The sequence below is a fragment of the Globicephala melas genome, chromosome 13, assembly GCF_963455315.2.
Source record: "Globicephala melas chromosome 13, mGloMel1.2, whole genome shotgun sequence".
Taxonomy (NCBI): Eukaryota; Metazoa; Chordata; class Mammalia; order Artiodactyla; family Delphinidae; genus Globicephala; species Globicephala melas.
The window spans coordinates 38,640,081-38,659,930 of NC_083326.1; the positions used below are offsets into that span (position 1 = coordinate 38,640,081).

Here is a 19,850-nt window from a genome sequence, read left to right on the forward strand (position 1 = left end):
ATAGCACTTCACACAGTGGTGGCCCCCAGGAAGCATTTCATAAATGTTGATGAGTTATTTTCTAAGTCAGATGGAAAGCTGAATATTTCTCACATTACAGTAATATAAATGACAGTGATATTTTAAATCCCACCCCTAAGTTACTGTTTAATCTTGACAGTAGCAGCAACAAAGCTCCTGTTCATGGAAATCCTGCAGGGCAGCTGGATGCCGGGTTCTTGAGCTAAGACGGCCTCCAGGCTCAACAGTCCTTTCAGCAGCTCCGAAGGGAAACGCAAGGGTCTCCATTTATGAAGAAGTCAGTGGCATGTCCCGGGCCTGGCCCCCTGACGATGCTGGTACTGGAATCAGAATCCTGTCTCCCAGGGTTCCACCCTTACCTGCCAGCTCCCCTCAACCAGAACACCCCTGAAGAGGGACCAACACCCTCAGCTACAGTCTGGGCCCCCAGACCTCAGCAGGACCTCTCCAGGACACCTGCTTTTTTATTTATTTTTTATTTCTTATTTTGTCTTCTAAGCCATTTGTTTAAGAAAAATGAAGACATGCCAAAGGAGGATTATATAAAATAAAAACTGATATGTTTTAAATATTTAATCTTGGAGTCTAGGCAGGTGACATTTCAAGTCCTTCCCACAAGGCCCAACTGCCCTGCCCATGAGTGAGAACCCCACATTCCCTAAGCCCCCCAAGCAGGATGCCACAGCCTGGAGCCCCCTAAGAGTCCTGACAAAGGCCAGGCCTCAAGTCAGACTCTGGAAAGGACTGAACCCCAAACCTTGGAGGAGAGTCGAGGGGAGGCAGGGCTGCAACTAGAACCCCAAGGCCAAGTTGCCCCTGACTCCCCCATCCAGATACCTGCAGTGGGCACATACCAGTACTCTGCCCTCAAGAAGCCTGGCCTGAGTTGTTTCAGGCATTCTGGGAGGCCATCTCAACAGACACACCTCTCTTCAAGACTTCACTATCTTCTATCCAAAAAAAAAAATCTACAGCACAGGGCTTCCCTGGTGGCGCAGTGGTTGAGAGTCCCCCTGCCGATGCAGGGGACACGGGTTCGTGCCCTGGTCCGGGAAGATCCCACATGCCGCGGAGCGGCTAGGCCCATGAGCCATGGCCGCTGAGCCGCGCATCCGGAGCCTGTGCTCCGCAACGGGAGAGGCCACAACAGTGAGAGGCCCGTGTACCGCAAAAAAAAAAAACTCTACAGCACAAATTACATCAGTGATTCACCCAGCCTTGGCAATCCCTTGCCAGGCAGCTTTGTGAGCTCCTCTGTAGAGTCTCTAATGAGCTGGTAATTGTTTTTCTGGCTTTCTGATGAAGTGCAAAGCACTCCGTGGCACTCTGCACCGCTTCCTGGTGGCCTCAGAGTCCTCGGAGCCAACGCCTGGTGAAGGGGACGGGGGACAAGGGGACAAAGGCCACCCATATCACCCTCACCAACCCAATCACCCACTCCCCACACCCAGGCGCCCTGAGCCACCAGCTCACTGCAGGGAAATTAGGGGCAGGAGAGGCCAGCACATGACATCATGGGACAGCTGTTTAAAGAAACCTAGGCCAAACAAGTCATTTTTTAAAATCCCCAGGATACTGAGTCAGTTGACAATATTACTGTTATATGTGTACTGAAAGTTTACCATCACTAGTATAGTTGTTAACAAACATACTGATTGTATTTTTAGATACAATTGGAACAGCTCATCTCTGAGCATTTTGTAAATGTCAACTCATATAGAATTTTTTTTACTACTTTTATGGTGCTTAGAGCGTAATTTTTCAACACTAAAATTATGATACAATGTAACTAGCACTAGGCATTATGTTATGGTGTTTTTATTTCTTTTCATACATTTGACTGTCTGATTTCTGAGAAGCTCTATCCTCTATTTCAGCAGTCCCTTCTGGAGAACACGATCTGGGAACACAAAGAATGGGGGAGAAAAGCTGCCTTCACTAACACAAAACCCACTTCATTTCAATGAAGATGAGAGTTTTTCAGTAAACATGCTATTTGATGTCTGCCAAAACTGAAGCATTCAAAAATGTATCAAAACCAGGATAATTAAAGAGAAGAGAACCACAAAAATGACCCCAATGTCACTAGCTACATAAGACTCAGAGTGGCCCTTCATTTCTCGGGTTGGCCAACTCCATTGTGTAATATCAAAGAGAATGTTAATGGAAATTTACTGACCTATAGTTTCAAATCTGCCAATCAGAAAAGGGCAGCGGGTAAAACATACTTTGAATACATTAGTTCAGTATTAGTTGCGTTTCATATTTAAGAGTTCTACAATTCACTGTTGCATTTTAACATTTAATACAACCCTGAGATCCAGTTCTGGATAAGGAACATAGGGTCATTCAAGAATTGGAGAGAAGACATGCATTTCATACAAGTCAGTTCTGTCTGAGAATAAATCAGACACCCTAAAGATAATTTCCTTTAAGAACCACTGGATAATTACATTTCAATGTTGCTCTAACAAGCTGTAAAGCAACAAAACACAAACTTTGTGAAAATGATGATGATATTCACCACCATTTACTCCAGGTAGCACGTGTCGGGCACCATGCTTGGGCCTGTACACACACTATCTCCATAAATATTTACATCACTGCCGGGGGCAGGCACCAGGACCCCCTTGTCCTCTCTGTCACAAATAAGCAGATAGACCTCAAAGGGTTGAGTAACTTACTCATAGACACACAGAGGCAGGGCTGGCATTCAACCCCAATTTGTCTGATTCTAAAGCACATACCCGTTCTCTGAGCCCACAAATCAATACACGATATAAGCTTTGTTTTTAAAAACTGGATCCAGCACCAGTGAAATATTTAATCCTCATAATGATGCTTTATGTATCATTCCCTCTTGATAAATGAGGACATGGAGGCTCAGAGAGGTGAGGTTACTTGCTGAAGGTCACACAGCTCCTCAGAGGCAGGTCTGACTCTAGAGCCTGTGTTCTCTCGAAGGGCTCAGCAGAGGCCTGGAGCACGGTGAGCACCCGATCGAGGCCAGCTAGCGTGAGGGCAGGCCCTGGAGTCAGGAAGACCCGGTGAGTATCTCAGCTCTGTCATATACTCCCCTCAGCACATTGGCCAAGCAATCAGACCACGAGTGCCTCAGTCTCCTCCTCTGTTAAATGGGAACAGTAATCCCCCTCAGAGGTTGTTGTGAGGATTAAAGGAGATAATATCTACAGAGCACTTCACTCAGTGTCTGGTGGGAAGGGAATGCAGTGGAAATTGCCCTTTCTGCTTTTATAAAAGAAAAACTTGGTAAAAAGTAACAAAACTGTACTCTTCCATTCAACAGTGGACAGATGTGGATTTGAATCCAGCTCTGCTGTCCAGCCCTCTGTCACTGGGCAAGCTACCAAACGTCTTTGAATCTCACTTTCTTCTTCTGTAAAGTAAGGATAACGAATGTGTCAGGACGATAAATGACATAACCTATGTCAAGCACCCTGCACAAAGCAGGTGCTCAATAGTGGCAGCTGACAGGGCCTGGGGGTGACTCAGATGCAGCACAATACCCCCCAAAACGCCCCAGGCGAAGCCAGCGTTTGTCCTCCTTCCCTGGACAACGGCGCCGTGGCAGGGAGAGCAGCGTGATTCATAATGACATTGAATCTGCTTTCAGACAAAATCTTCAGACCTAAATCCCTGTGCTCTTTCCATCCATCCATCCATCCATCCCTAGGTGACATCTAGGGCACACACCTCACTCACCCAGGAAGGAGACTGCCAAAGAACAGGGGACAGTCGGGCTAGAAGGGCTCTCAAAAGTCGTCATATGCCGCCTGCACGGGTCACCCGCCAGGCCTTGGCTACACCCACTCTGAACAATCGGAACCAGCATGCCCACTGAGGCACACTCGACCACTGGTCACGGGAACATCCACGATCACCCTTCATGACGTTTCACCGTCTCCTTCATTTGTTCTTCAATGGTCTGTCATCAGCTTGTTACATTTGGGGCCAGGAGCATCCCACCTCATTCCTTAAAAGAAGTGATGCAGGCTCTGTTCCCCAGAGGAGTCTTATATCAGGTCGTTAGCCCAAATCACCACCATCTTACCTCCAACCACAGGACCCAGACTTAAAGGTCACAGCTCCACGGGGGGTCCAGACCACCCAGGGTAGAGGGAGCGAGTGGCCCCTCAGGTCCCACTCACATCGCTCTGCCTAGCACCCAGGCCACGAGCAACCACGGACTCTGTCTCTCCAGCTTCACACAAGACCTCACAGAACTGACAGTCCTCCTGGAAACACTCTTTAAATGACATTCTACCCACTTTCACAGCTTTGTTACTTTCTATTTACTTTCACATTCTATTTACTGCCTTTTATTCTTCTTTCTGAGAAAATACCAAAGAAATTCATTTCTGAAGCAAACGAATTAAACTTAAATACACGTCAGTTTCTCAGTCTTCTCAGTGGCTCTTTTGGGTTCCTGGACCCAATTCCAACGTGTGTGTGTGTGTGTGTGTGTGTGTGTGTGTGTGTGTGTGTGTGTGTTCCCCACACCAGCAAGCAATCCTCAGCCCACCAGCTGGGTGTCCTACAATTCACCTCAACGCTGACACTATCTACCTGGGCTCAGTAGTCGTCCTACAAGTGGTCCCACAAGACTGCCCCCACCCCACTTCAGAGGCCAATCCCAGGTCCAGGTTGTCACCCATGCTTCTGATCAACCAGCAATAGATCAGAGGTTTCAATGAACCACTCCTTGGGTTTGATTAATTTGCTAGAGCAGCTCACAGAACTTAGAGAAACATTTTACTCACCAGGTCACCAGTTCATTAGAGAAGGATGTAACTCAGGAACAGCCACATGGAAAAGATGCACAGGGCAAAGGAAAGAGGAAGGGCAAGGATCTTCCATGCCCTCTTCTCGCCTGCCACTCTCCCTGAATCTCCATGGGTTCACCAACCCAGAAGTTCTCTGAACCCATCCTTTTGGGGTTTTTAATGGAGGCTTCATTATATGGTCATGACTGATTAGATCATTGCCCACTGGTGATTCATTCAACCTCCAGCCCCTCTTATCTCCCCAAAGGTCAGGAGGTAAATCGGAAAGTTCCAACCCTCTAATCACATGGTTGGCTCCACTGGCAACCAGCCCCCATCCCTAGATGGGGGTCCAAAAGTCACCTTGTTAATATAACAAAAAACATCTTTGTTGCTCTCATCACTTAGGAAATCCCAAGGGCTTCAGGAGCTCCGTGCCAGAAACAGGATGAAGACCAAATACACATTTCTTAATACAAACCACAGTATCACAAGAGGCTTTATTTACTCAACAAATAATTTGAGGTCAGCTTCTGTAGGCTGGACACAAAACAGTTCACCTTCAATACTCAAGAGGTAGCTTCTACCCGACACAGAATCCCTACCTCATAGATCTTCCCAGATAAGAACCAGATCTCCAAACCAGGAACAGGAAGACTCATGGCTTCCAGCCCAGAGCCCTTCTGTTCCTTTTGGGCAGCTCCTAAAGCCAGAGGCAACGATTTCCAGGGACTTCCCAACACGAAGCCCAAAACGAGAGGCCGTGTGTCCAGTGGGTCAGGATGTAGCCTGGAAGGGACCCAGAAGCTCCAACTCCATCTCCAGGAGTCGGCAGCCCAGCTCAGAAGAAGGGATTTTTAACTGCATTACTAAACGTGGTCAGCTCTTGAAGGGTGAGATCCATTTCTCTTGGCTGTTTGCTTTTCCCTAAGACAATCTGCGAAGCACACGGGAACTCAACTGCAAGACCGTCCTTTGAAGCCTGGGGAAACTTCACTTAGGGAAAATGTTACCTTAGATGTTTCGGCAGCCTTTCTCAGACTTTTCAAACCAGAAAGTTGCATTGGTATCTGCAATCACATATCTAGAAAAGGGCTAAAGACTATATAAAATGGCCTAAAAAGAGAAGCAGCAGGCCAGGGCAAAGACCACCAGTCAGGGAATCGAGAGCGTCAAGCCTTACTCCCTGCACCTCCAAAGCACGTGGCCTTGAGAAAATGCCCACCTGTCTCAGCCCCTCCCGAGGCTCAGGAGGGCTAGTGAGGGTCCGTGAAACGTGGGTGAGAAAGGAAAAGCTGCAACGGTGTCATTCAGTGAACGTGGTTCCCATGACCTTTTTTAAATGGCTGAGATAAACAATTTACAGTTTAGGGTTAGGGTTAGTTCTTCTCAAACTAATCATCTCTGTAGCATTTTACAACTTTTGAAATACTGGTAGCTGCATTATCTAATTTTAAGACTGTTATTAAGTGGACCATTGAATCTAAAGTGGAGGCTTTCTAAAAGACTAGGAAATGACTAAAGTGTTAAATGCACACCTAGCACTATACTTCGTCCCACAAAGATTCCCCTACATCCTTGTAAAGTACACCCCCTTCCTGCCCACACCATCACAGTGCAGTTACTAGGATACAGATACATCATATCACCTCTGGGTATAATTAACAACAGAATTTGTTCTTTTCAGTGATGCTAACAAGATTTCAGTTATACTAACCTTACTTTTCTCCTTTGCCATTTTGTCGCTATTACTCTATTATGTGAACTGGAGACCAACAGCACTTTAACAAATTCTCCAACACCTTTTTTTCTCCTTTGAATTAAATCTTCAACTGGCTGCATGTTTTGCTGAACTACTAATGCTTTCCATGTGTTTTTTTCCAAGTTAAAATACTTCCCATTAGGTATTTCTAACACAACAGAAATTGGTAAAATGCCCAAAGAATCCGCCTCCCCAAAAATCTGTTTTCTCCAAGTCTCTCGGAAAGACCTGAAAAGTACATGAGTGTACACCCAATCCCTGGAGAATCTCCATGTAGCAGGACACTTGCAAGCCATCCATCTTACTTTTCAGCTCCCAAGCCCTCTGGATATCAATGTCTCTAGTAATGAGACAAAGCATTTGTTTCCTGACATACACTTTTATTGATCCATAGTAAGAACGAGTCTGTCTCTTCACGGGGATCGGCACAAGCGAAGGGAGCCAGGAACAAGAGTTTGCATTGCACCCCACATGCGGGGCAGACCTGTGAGTGGAAAGCATTATAGGAAAGACACTCTTTTTAAAATAATTAATTAATTAATTAATTTTGGGCTATGTTGGGTCTTCATTGCTGCACGCGGGCTTCCTCTAGTTGCGGCGAGTGGGGCTATTCTTCCTTGTGGTGTGTGAGCTTCTCATCGCGGTGGCTTCTCTTGTTGCAGAGCATGGGCTCTAGGCACGTGGGTTTCAGAAGCTGTGGCACGTGGGCTCAGTAGTTGTGGCTCGCGGGCTCTAGAGCGCAGGTTCAGTAGTTGCGGCTCACCGGCTTAGTTGCTCCGCAGCATTTGGGATCTTCCCAGACCAGGGATCGAAACGTGTCCCCTGCATTGGTAGGCAGATTCTTAACCACTGTACCACCAGGGAAGTCCCAGGACACTCCTGAAGAAATCGAAAGCACGGTGGCTTCTTTACCAGGGGTTGTTTTCTAGAACTAAGGTTCTGCTGGACAGCAACTTTGGAGTCTAACTGGCAGCACATGGTTTAAACTTGTCTTATAACATCTGCTACAGGTGTCTCCACCAATACGACTACATTCTCCAGTGTCAATTTTTTTGTTGGCTAGAATTTCACTAGCACAATGCAGAGCAAAGACAATGATAATGGTTCCAAGGCAACATTCAAATTCTATCATTCAACATCTAGAGATCCTTAGAGAGGAGAGGTAACAAAGTCCTATAGGGGCAATGAATAAATCATTTAAATAAGGTAAAAATCTTGGGTCGGGGTGGAGAGCACAAACACAAAATAAACCTGCCAAAAGGGACCCTGATACACCTGCTTTTCTTGCCTGTGCAACTCACATTTGCTCGTGTCCATATTCCCTTTCTTGATGCCTCTTAATTTCCATAGCTGACCTGAGTTTCCAGCTGTACCTGGAAGGTTCTCGTGCTCTCTCATACGTTTGTGTCTCCTTTTCTTTATTCACCCCCATATTTATGTTTACCTGCATGTCTGCAGATGGTAGAGCAATTCTTCAAATTCATTCTCTAGCTGTTTTTAAATTTCTGGCAACAAATCCTTCCTGATCTATCTATCTACTCTATAGCATTTGTGACAGATATGTTGTTTGACAAGCTAGTGGTATGTTTCACATCCTTCCCATATCCTTTCTTCTGTTTTTGTCGGGGAGGGGGCACATCTGTCAATCACCGTTTGACTGCAAGGCACCTTAGAGGAGCCACCCGACACACAGAGTGGGGAGAGGCTGACAAGCCGACCTCCCCCAGCCCAGACCCAACGGCCTTCTAGACACATGGACATCCTGTGGGGTCTGTCATCTGGGAGCTGAGACAGATTAATAGGAAGCAGATGATAAGAAGTGTTTAATCTGATTAATCCAGAGAGCTTGTTTTTACCTAGAGTGCAGAACTCTGGGCAAAAATGGGTCACAGACTTGCTGGGGTATAAAAGGGAGGAGGTTTTAAAAAACAATACAGGCACCAGTCTCCTTCTGCAAAGGGAGACTCAGGATTTCAAACCCAGGCCCGTCTTGTGCCAAGACCACCGCCAGCCACTCAGGGCTCCGCAGAAAGACAGGAGGAATGGGAGTGGGCTCCAGGGTTTATGGAGAATCACTGGATCCCTACAGCAAAGGACAGAAAACAGGAAATGTGACCCACTGCACCTAAACCCACTAGCGAAGAGTTTGGTCAGGACACTGTGAGTTTGGCCACTGTGACATCCACAAACAGGGCAGGAGGGAACCCCACCCCTAACCCAAGGCTGCAGAGGCAGGACAAGAACAGAACCGGCCTCCTGTGGGATGCGGGACACAGTCGGCAAGAAGCCCAGGTCCAAGACCTAGAGTCAGAGGAAGACGGGCAGGGGGCCCAAGAGGGGAAGGAATGACTCTAGAGGTGTCTCCTGCTCAGAGAACAGACTGTTCTACTCTGTTCCTGCAGATACCCAGTGGGCAGTGGGGGCCCTGCCACCTCGGGCAACAGGGTGCCAGCAGCACCTGTGCGGGCCTCCACCCCAGCACCCAGACGGGCTGGTCACCCAAGCTAATGCGTGTCACTGCACAGGCCATGGTGCCTCTGCATCCACGGTGCCAGGGGCTCCTCTTCTTCATTAGCTAATACAGAAGCACCACCCGGGTGCTACTAGGCCCAAGAGCGTCCAAAAGGCATTCTGATGTTAGCAGAAGGCCTAGTTTTCATGGGAGCCCCAAAGAGTCCACATCAAGAAGCAGTAAGGACCACATGGGAATCCAGGTGACACTCAGCAACCCGCCTGAGGGGTGAGGGTAACATGGGAAAAGGTAGCTGGAGGGGAGCCTCCCTGCAGGGCCTGGAGGGCCCAGCTCACACTGAGCAGAGAGGGAAAGACAGTGAGTCAGAAAGCTCGGCAAGGTGGAGAGGACGGAGGAGCCCTGCTCGTATTCACAGGCATAAGAAGAAAGGCAGAACCTGAGAAAGGGACTGGGGAACAAGGTGGGTTGATGGCAGGGCTCAGGGATCACGGCTCCATTCCCCACCCTCTGCATGCAGAAGCCCAGGGCCATTTACACCATACCTAGAGGGGGTTCAGACACTGGACAGAACCTGTACCTCACCAGGAGCCCCTGAGCTGCTGTCTGCACCACACACACTCACACACTACCTCCATCACCGCCAGTGAAAGCCGGCACTGAGACAGGGTCCTTCCCCATTAGACGCCACATAGCCTCAGGATCCTTCTCAACACTGTGCCCAGGGAGCCACCTTCTCTACATTGGCTGGCACATGAGCTGAATCCCCACAGTCACTCTTGTACTAGAAGGTTCTTGAAGAAATGCTCCACTGTTTGTCATTCGGCTCCTTGCAGTGACAGAGTAGTGCAAAGCACACAGCTGCATGACTTTGCCTGCGAGAGGAAAATGCTTTGCAAATGATATATTGATGCCTCGCTCTGTTGATGTTTCTGTTGCTGGAAAATGACTACATTTCTGATCAGTGGATGAAGCAGTCTTCTCCTACGTGGTTTTCTTGGCTTAAAAAATATCTTTATCCCTGTGATTTGACCTTTAATGAGAGATGAGACTCATCTTGTGGAGAGCTTAATCCCTTCGGCCACCTTGCCAGCTTCTGCCGAGCTCACCTCTATCTTACGGGCAGACCTCATCATCTCAGAGGTTTGGGGGAAATGCCTCTAAAAAGTCTAAAGACGCTTTGCACTGGGCTGTTCTTCCTGACTACGAGCACCAATGACACTTGGGAATCTTCAGCCAATTTTTTGTCCTTTTGTTTAACTCAATGCTGGATGCTTAAAAGTGCCAGGGCTTCCCTGGTGGCGCAGTGGTTGAGAGTACGCCTGCCGATTTAGGGGACGCGGGTTCGTGCCCCAGTCCAGGAAGATCCCACATGCCGCGGAGCGGCTGGGCCCGTGAGCCATGGCCGCTGGGCCTGCGCGTCCGGAGACTGTGCTCCGCAACGGGGGAGGCCACAGCAGTGAGAGGCCCGTGTACTGCAGAAAAATTAAAAAAAAAAGTGCCAGCATTATGAGTCCCAGAGGATCAATCAACAGGGTTCATTTTCTTGATGAGAAGACAGGGTTTGCTTCAGACAACTGAAGCACAGAGGTTTTAAGCCGAACAAAATGCCTTTGAAGTCAGCTGGTAGAAAACACTCAGATATTAACTTTAGGATTCTAATGACTTCAAACCTTATTTTTTTTTTAAATTCTCAATTCCATTCCTTACTCCACAATTCTTCCACTCCTTTTCTCTTCATTATGAGACTTAGTCATCAGAGCCAGTTGGCCCTCTGAACATTTTTCTGGTGTCTGGCAACAGGATCACTTGCTAGGACCAAAAAATTTATTTTCTCTAGCTAACCTCATTAAATGCAGACTTCACATACCGGTCATAGATTTTTTTATTTATATCTGTTAAGTTCATGCCCACAATATGACCATCGTTTCTTTGAGGGGCTGAAGCTAGATTAAGAAGGCAAGGTATGCACTGTTTGCTACCTTATGTTACATCAAGTGGTCATACTAGAGACTTCCCTGGTGACGCAGTGGTGAAGAATCCGCCTGCCAATGCAGGGGACACGGGTTCGATCCCTGGTCCGGGAAGATTCCACATGCTGCGGAGCAACTAAGCCCATGTGCCACAACTACTGAGCCTGCGCTCTAGAGGCCGCGAACCACAACTACTGAGCCCGTATGCCACAACTACTGAAGCCTGTGCGCCCTAGAGCCCAGGTGCCGCAACCACTGAGCCCGAGTGCTGCAACTACTGAAGTCCGCGTACCTAGAGCCCGTGCTCCACAACAAGAGAAGCCACCGCAATGAGAAGCCTGCGCACCGCAACAAAGAGTAGCCCCCACTCGCTGCAACTAGAGAAAGCCCGCGTGCAGCAACAAAGACCCAACACAGCCAAAAAAATTTTTAAAAAAGAAAAAAAATCAGGTTTAAAAAAAAAAAGTAGTCATACTAAAAATGTGCGAAGTAATACAGTGGAGAGGAGCACAGAGGTACAAAAAGCTTGAGGCCTCTCTCGGTACCAAAATCTCATTCCAGCTTCCTACTATCAGCAAAGACCTGTCTCGGCTGCTTGCGGGGACCATCAAAGCAGTGCCCCGTGGCCTTCATTTCTCATGAGGTTTGCCTGGTTGCTCACCACGAAGGCTCCACTCCACTCTCATCCCAATGGGTACAGAGGTCCAAAGGTAACACTGGAGAATTCCAAAGGCATGTCTCCTCCAATTCATCCACACGCTGTCCTGGATTCTAAACATTCTATACTTAATTAAAACAGGGACAAAGGAGAAGAGAATATAGGGTGAAGAAAACATTATTTTGGAGAAATTTACTTGACAGCATTTTAAGCCCATGAGCCTAAGGTGATCCTGGATCCTTCCGGTCCAATCGTGCAGTGGGAAGGTAGGTCTTTGGGGGAGCTGCGTATAGTGCTAGGCCTAAGACAGCAGTCACTGTCTCATGCCTATAATCACTCAATCATTTCTTAGATGGTGAAGAGGGGAAATATCTTGAAAGGAAACAAGGACCCAACTAACTGATGTGAAAAAGGTTTTCTCCCCTTGTCATGCTTTCCTTTGCCATTTCAACTGAAGATTGTTCCCGGTTTGGTTTTTTTTTTTTTTTAATCCCAAAGAAATCTCATCTAATATTGCCATTTGGAACGGGAAAGAATATGTCACAATGGGGGCTGGTACATCACACATACGATGCATACATTCCTTTGTCTACACATAAACCAAAGGGTAATATTTAATGCTATTATAATAAATCTATTCCAGATCTTGCCAATAACAGGAAGTGGAAGGGGAAAGAGGGTTTTTTAATACAAAGGAATAACTTTGCCTTCTTGGGCATTGATGTTAATTCACACAGTCAAATCCTCTCATCCAACACACTCAGGCCTGAACTAATTAATGGTGAAAACTGATTAAAGCAGAAATCTTTTAAAAATGACACATACACACCTTAAGACTTTAACTTGCAGCCATGGTGACTGACCGTCCTGTTTCTCTGGGATGAGACACAGTTGGTTGCCAGGCACACAGCACAGGAGATGCACCCTCACATCATTTGGGGCATGACCTTTCTTTGAATAAAGGTCTAATGGGACTCCCCGTGGACCTTCCTTCATGAACCACTCACATAATATAGTCTATGATTCCCAATCTCAGTGTCTTAGAACTTACAAAGACTAGAATCCTTCTGGATTTTTACAACATTCCCCCACCTTCCGTAGTTATCACAACCCACTCATGTTGACAGAAATGCTTTTGTAGTAACTATTTTTGAATCTTTTCCAATATACTCACAGCAGTGACTTTGTATACCTGTACTTAATCAGTTTATAAAACGTTCACATCCCATTTCATTAAATTACATAATTCCAATAGTAAGTGCACCTGGCATAAGCAGGTTTGAGAACAAACACGCTGATCCCGTCAGCACCCAGTTTAACCCTTCAAATAGGAAGACCTGGGCGTCCTGAGAGACAGTGGGCTGGACTGGCTGCTGGGGCTCAGGTGCCATGGAGATGAGATGTGTGTTTACATGCATGACATGGGACTACAGAACAATACACCAGTTAATGCGGTGAGTCAATAATGTGGAAGCTGGTTAGAAAAACCCTGTACTTCAAACATTTTAAGTGTATACTGCCAAAGAATGAATTTTGTTAAAAGGTAGTGAGCTCATTAGGATTTTGATCTAGCCAGTTTGAGCGTAAATCTGCTTTCCACAGCCTTACTGTTCCTGGGAAACACCAATTCATACTCATGTCCCAAATCTCAGCTGGTTATCAGCTATATTTCAACCAATATTCAGTATTGGTTGTATTCAGCACATGGTATGTGCCTGGATTCGTCCCAGATCCAGGATGAGGGTCAGAAGTGAATTCATCCAAAGTCATACATCACAGGCTTTTTCTTCAGGCAGACATGATTTATACACATAAAATCATTTGAAAAATATAAAGCAAGTAACAAAGAAAGCATATTTTGGTGCATATTTTAAGGTCACTCAGTGCTACAGGCAGTTGAGGAGCAGGGTCAGTAATGAAGGTCCTACAGATCTCGTTTTGTCTCCAACGAGATCACGAACCCTCCTGACACCCTGACCCTCCAGCCCCTGAGGTTTACGTGTCAGCTACACAATTACTCGCCAACCACAGAGTAAGACAAACACTGTCCCTCGGGACACCTGCAGCCTCACCCACTTCACACCAAATGAAGTAAAATTACACAGCTTCCCCTCCACATCCAGCTGTTCCCTCATCCCATCCCTGGGTCTCCAACAGGAAAGCAGGGAGAAAGAAGAGGAGCCAGAAACGATTCCCTCCACTCCACCCATGCATGCCACACTCCAGGTGTAGACTGGGCCTCGACAGGATGATTGATGCTCTGCTAATTACAGGCCTGAATTAAGACCACAACATGTATTAAATAAACACAAAATGACTCAGATATGGAAAACTTCTATGCATAAAATGAAATTTAGTTCCTTTCTTTTTCCTTTTTATATTACATACTTGCCTCAACTTGGCCCAATGCCAGGAGGACACCTTCCCATGGAGACTGTCTACTTAGCATAAATTACCACTTTTGTTACCATTCAGCCCACGTGTATAATGGAGAAAGCAATGGGTCCCGGAAAATCAATGGCTGCAGGAATGGGCGTCAGTGGGGTTTCCCGAGTGACCGCAGGCAAGCCATCTGAACCACAAATACGTCCGCTCAACACCGTATTGCTCTGCATCCACGTGTGCCCTGTCCTGCACTGACCTGAGGCTTCCCTTCGATCTCCTGAGACCACAGCCTGGAGCTTCAGGCCCCACTTCCCCACAGGGAGCTGCAGAGAGCCACCAGAAGGCACGTAAAGGTCACTTCAGATTGGGATTGACATGTATACACTGATGTGTATAAAATGGGTGACTCATAAGAACCTGCTGTATAAAAAAATAAATTTAAAAAAAAAAAAGGTCACTTCAACTGGCTGGAGGTTCACACTGGCACAGCCCCAGGAAGAAGCCCATCTCTCCCAGCATTGCCAAAAAAGAACCTCATCACCGATGTGTCTGTCTTACCTCGAGCTCTGTTCACAAACCAAACAGCAAAGGCAGCCAGAATGAGACAGGGTTTCCAAACCTTGCCAGAAACAGCTTCCCTCAAATCTCTAACAATATATGACAGGGGCTAACCCCAGCATAGATAGCAAAATGGTGACTATTGCATTTCATTCCCGTAAGTGGCATTAATCATCACGTTTAATCACTGAGGGCAGATGACAAGCATCCCCTCCGGCAGATGTCACTCACCGATGCAGGCGTGGACCCTCACGGACAGCTGTGTCCTTAGGATGATGCTGTGCTTCTTGCCCCGCCTAACGGAGACAGGAGACAAAACATACATGGGCATCAGAGGAGTCAACAAGGTGACCCTACCTGCTGTCAATCAACTTGACGGTTCGCTTCGGACACCCACACCTGGTAGAGGCTCTCGATAAGCAGGAACCTACACAGAACAACAATGTATCCTGAAATGCTGTGACGTCACAGGGCTTTACGGGAAATAAAACAATGAAGTCTGACTCTGTTGGACTGGCACACACATTTCACTGCCAAACCCGGTCCACTCCACAGAGTTCCGTGTACTCATGCCTGACCATGTTGGGAAATTTTTAAAATCTGTGCCCATGAAGTGAAATCCCTGGAATGTAACAGCACAAATCTGCTTGATCATTCCCATGGCTATTTTTACATGTTTTTGCATATCGGGAAAGGACACACATAGTGGGGTAATCAGAAAGAGCTGTTTTGCTGTGTATCAATTCAAGACATGGCTTTTCCCTGAAGACAGGAGTCAGCAAAGGGGGCGTGTAGGCTATTTGTCAGCAGAATGTCAAGGTACACCACACCTTGTCTCATCTTTGCTTCCTTTCACTTCATTTCTTATAAAGGAAGGAAAAGGATGGCCCCCTCCCCAGTTCTCCTCCCATGAGGGCTCAGCCCGCTTTCACAGAGAAGGACCGAAGCCCAGAGCAGATGAGAGAAGATAAATGGGGAGAACATGAGTCCTGGCTACCTAGGGTAGCAAAGGCTTTGAGGTTGGAAGAAAGGGGGAAGCCAGTGGACAAAGGTAAAATGGAGCCAGGAACCAGCACAGGAGCGGGTAACCAGCTCAGTGGCTGAGTTCCCTCCCCATCAGGGCTTCATGTATACCAGTCTCGCGGTATTTTCCCACTTCCTGGTTTTGTGGTTGTGCTGGAGCAGAAGAGGACAGAAATCTCACCAGGGCACACTTAATATTGTGATATGAAGTCACAGGAATTATATTATAGTACTGAAACAATCATATTTTTTATTCTTGAGACCAAATAAGGGGAAAGTATGGTTTAAAAAATTTTTTTTTGATTCTTTTAAAGGAGAAAAGAAAACCACTTGCATGGTCCTACAAAAACATGCAGCAGCCTGCAACCCGGCAGCTCCTCGTGGGCAGAGAATCTGCATTCACAGTGCCTTCAAATGCAGCCAAGACCCTCCTTTTTAGTTAAGCTATGTGCAAGGTACTAGCCTCGAGTTTACACAAATACACAACACTCGACCCATCTTCAGAAGACAAGTTTGAGATTCCTATAAACACAGACTTCTTCAAAACTTTCTTCCTCACACAGAAAAAATCTTTTTCTCTCTTGACAGTCCTTTACAGGTGAGCTTTCCCATTTGGTATTTTTCTTGCTTCTAGTTGTGGCCTCCTCTTTTCTGTCTAGAGAAGTTCCTTTAGCATTTGTTGTAAAGCTGGTTTGGTGGCCCTGAATTCTTTTAGCTTTTGCTTGTCTGTAATGCTTTTGACTTCTCCATCAAATCTGAATGAGAACCCTGCTGGGTAGAGTATTCTTAGTTGTAGGTGTTTCCCTCTCATCACTTTAAATACATTGTGCCACTCCCTTCTGGCCTGCAGAGTTTCTGCTGAAAAGTAAGCTGATAACCTTATGGGGATTCCCTTGTGTGTTATTTGTTGCTTTTCCCTTGTTGCTTTCAACATTTTCTCCTTACCTTTAATTTTTGTCAATTTGATTATTATGTGTCTCAGCATGTTCCTCCTTGGGTTAATCCTGTATGGGAATCTCTGTGCCTCCAGGAGTTGGGTTACTGTTTCCTTTCTCATGTTAGGGAAGTTTTCAGCTATTATCTCTTCAAATATTTTCTCAGGCCCTTTGTCTCTCTCTTCTACTTCTGGGACCCCTATAATGTGAATGTTGGTGCAGTTGATGTTGTCCCAGAGGTCTCTTAAACTGTCCTCATTTCTTTTCATTCTTTATTCTGTTCTGTGGCAGTGACTTCCACCACTCTGTCTTCCAGCTCAATGATTCGTTCTTCTGCCTCATTTATTCTTTTTTTTGGGGGGGGTCTCATTTATTCTGCTATTGATTCCTTCTAGTGTACTTTTCATTTCAGTTATTGTATTCTTCAACTCTATTTGGTTGTTCTTTATATTTTCTGACTCTTTGTTAAAATCTTCTTGTAACTTCTCGCTCTGTGCATCCGTTCTCTTCCCGAGTTCTTGGATCATCTTTACGATCATTACTCTGAACTCTTTCTCAGGTACATTGCCTATCTCCACTTCACTTAGTTGTTCTTCTGGGGTTTTATCTTGTTCCTTCATCTGGAACATATTCCTTTGCCATCTCATTTTGATTAAATTTCTCTAGACAGTCCTGATGTTGACATTCCTTCAATTCTTGTGATCATACTAGGAAGAAAGTTCCCATTAGTGCACTGAACTGAGCTGCTGAACAGCCTTTTGTGTGAATTCCCAGGAAAGGTATTCTGGGGTGGGGGCAGCAGCCACCAGGCTTGCAGCCTCACCCAGTGTTGAGCCAGGGGCTCAGCTGGGAGCAGAAATCAGTGAACCCCTGATGACAGCCAGACCCTATTAGAAACAGCAAACCCAAAGTTCTTTAATCTGGAAGATTTTTTTTAACTCATGTTATCAGCAGTTATGAATCAAAAATAAATACCAAATGGACAGTAGACAAAATACATGCTTTAGATGCCCAGAGGGGAAGAAGCACGGGATGGCAGGAGAAAATATTTCAGAATTCCTCAAAAGTTCTAGAGAAGTTCACAAGGGCCCATTGTTAGCCCCCACTTTTATCTTCAAACAACCGCAAAGTTGCATTTTGAGGAAGTGCTTCAGTTTTCCCACAGAATTCTCCAGTCCCACAGGACTGGAGACTGGCCAGTCCCACAAGGACTGGTCACAAGGGATCCAGGCACCTGCATAAGAACTAGGACAGTGTTTCTGAGGAAGCCATCAGCACACCACTCTGGAGGTATCATCTTTTCTGCATTTTTCAATGTTTGTACATTGAGAAACCAGGCAATCAGACTGGTTAAGTTAAAACCTAATAGAATTTAGGAGCGCATAGAACAAAAAAGGCCTATTTTTAAGTAGTTTTATCACTTATAATTCCTCTGCTTCAATATATTCACCTCCTTCCCTGCCTGCCCCTGTACACAAAATCCTACAATGAAAGAAACCTGAGTGGAATTGGGGACCAAAGGCTGTGGAAGTCCCTCAACAGGGAATGAGGGTCCAAAGCCCAGGAGTCCCTGGCAAAGGAGGGGGCCTTCCAAAGCAGAGACCAGGGAGTGGTGAGTGCAGCCAGGTCCACAGAAGTTGTCCTTCATCTCCCCCTGCAGCCCCTACTTTCTCTCATCTTTGACGCAGGTACCACTGTTGTGCCCACTTTGCAGATGCGGGAAGCAAAGCTTGTAGTAATGACGTAACCTGCATAAAGTCACATAGCTGATGGAAACAGACCAGGGCTGAGAGCAGAGTGTCTGACTCCACCGTCACCCGCACCATCCTGCCTTTTGCTGTGTAAGTGCCTCGCTATATCACCTTCTCCAGCACTTTCTAAGCATAAAAAGTGTCCCAGGTTTTTTAAAGAACTGATTTGACCTCAATACTAAAATCTAACAAAAAAGGACACAAAAAATTAAGATGAAAATATCTAAGAAAATATTAGCAAATTCTTATTCTAAGAATTCAAGAATTACAAGATGTCCATGTTTTATTTATCTATATCAAATATCAATGTATAGACGACACCCGTCGTAAGGTCCTTTAAATTTGATAGCTTCCCTCCCTCCACCACAATATTTTGTAATTGGGTAATGCTGATTGTTATGTATTTCTTCTATATATGCCATCTTGCTGCTAATATGGATTCTAAAAATCGTTTGGCTTATTCTCTTGGCTTCTTTCAGGGAAATAATCATTTCATACATCTTAATCACTTTATCCCCACTTTTCTAGTAAATATGCCCTTGTCTTCTGTTTCCTGGCTAAAACTTTCAGAGGAAAATTAAATAATCATGGATATACTTTCCCCTGCCCCCAGTGGGATACTATGTCAGTCTGGGTTCAGAAAATAATAATCATAATAGTTGTTAACATTTATGGAATGTTTATCATGTGCCAGATGAGGTTCTAAGTACTTTCTACAGATTTAGTCTTCAGAAAACTCCTATGAAGTAGGTAATATTATTGCCATTTTTAAAGTAAGGAAATTGAGGCCCAGAAGAGTTATGCGACGTAGCTGAAGTCACACGGAAAGTGACAGAGCTCGGACCCAACCCAGGCAGTCTGACCCCAGAGCCCATACGCCTAGCACCTCCCTGAAGCTGCCTCCCACATGGGTGTTCCTTCATCCATTCCCTCATTCCACACATGTTCACTGGTGACTAGTGCGTGCTGGACTCTATGTTCAATCCACAAAGGATCGTCTGCCTCAAGACAGCAATGCAGAAATCCTGCCTGCTAGCCTGCCGGGCAGATTTTGGACTGAAGACTGCAACATCAATTCTCACCTGAATTTCCAGCCTGCTGGCCCACTCTACAGATTTCAGACTTGCCAGCCCCCAAAACGGTGTGAGCCAGTTACTGGAAGTAAGTCTCTCTAGACAGCCTAGCTGGATTAGATAGATTAAACTAGATTAGACTAGATGGATAAGACATATCTTATTGGTTGTATTTCTCTGAAGAACCCTAATACAAACATTGATTATTTGCCTTCATGGAGCGTCCACGTTCTAAAACTGAAACCAGTGGGAGGCTGTCAGTGTGTGTTCACCATAAGCACTTTAATGGTCCTTTTCTCCCCGATATTGGCTTGCTGTATCAGCAGCCTCTCCTTCCAAGTCAGCCTGTTTGCAGCAGAGTGAAATGGGGGTGCATCAGTTACTAGAATCTGGTGACCCAGAGGCAAAGGCAGTTTAGTTTGACCTAAAGCTCCCCACGGAGATCCAGATCCCATTC

At 46.0% G+C, this 19,850-nt stretch overlaps 1 protein-coding gene across 5 annotated transcripts in view; it reads right to left on the reverse strand.

The window, feature by feature from the left end:
- The window catches only part of FHOD3 (formin homology 2 domain containing 3), a 501,308-nt gene that overhangs the window by 411,971 nt on the left and 69,487 nt on the right, over positions 1-19,850 (reverse strand). For all 5 annotated transcript variants that reach the window (XM_060283165.2, XM_030876573.2, XM_030876572.2 and 2 more), the window contains exon 3: positions 14,843-14,907. In XM_060283165.2, the coding sequence (XP_060139148.1) occupies positions 14,843-14,907 (65 nt within the window). The remainder of the gene's footprint in view (positions 1-14,842; positions 14,908-19,850) is intronic.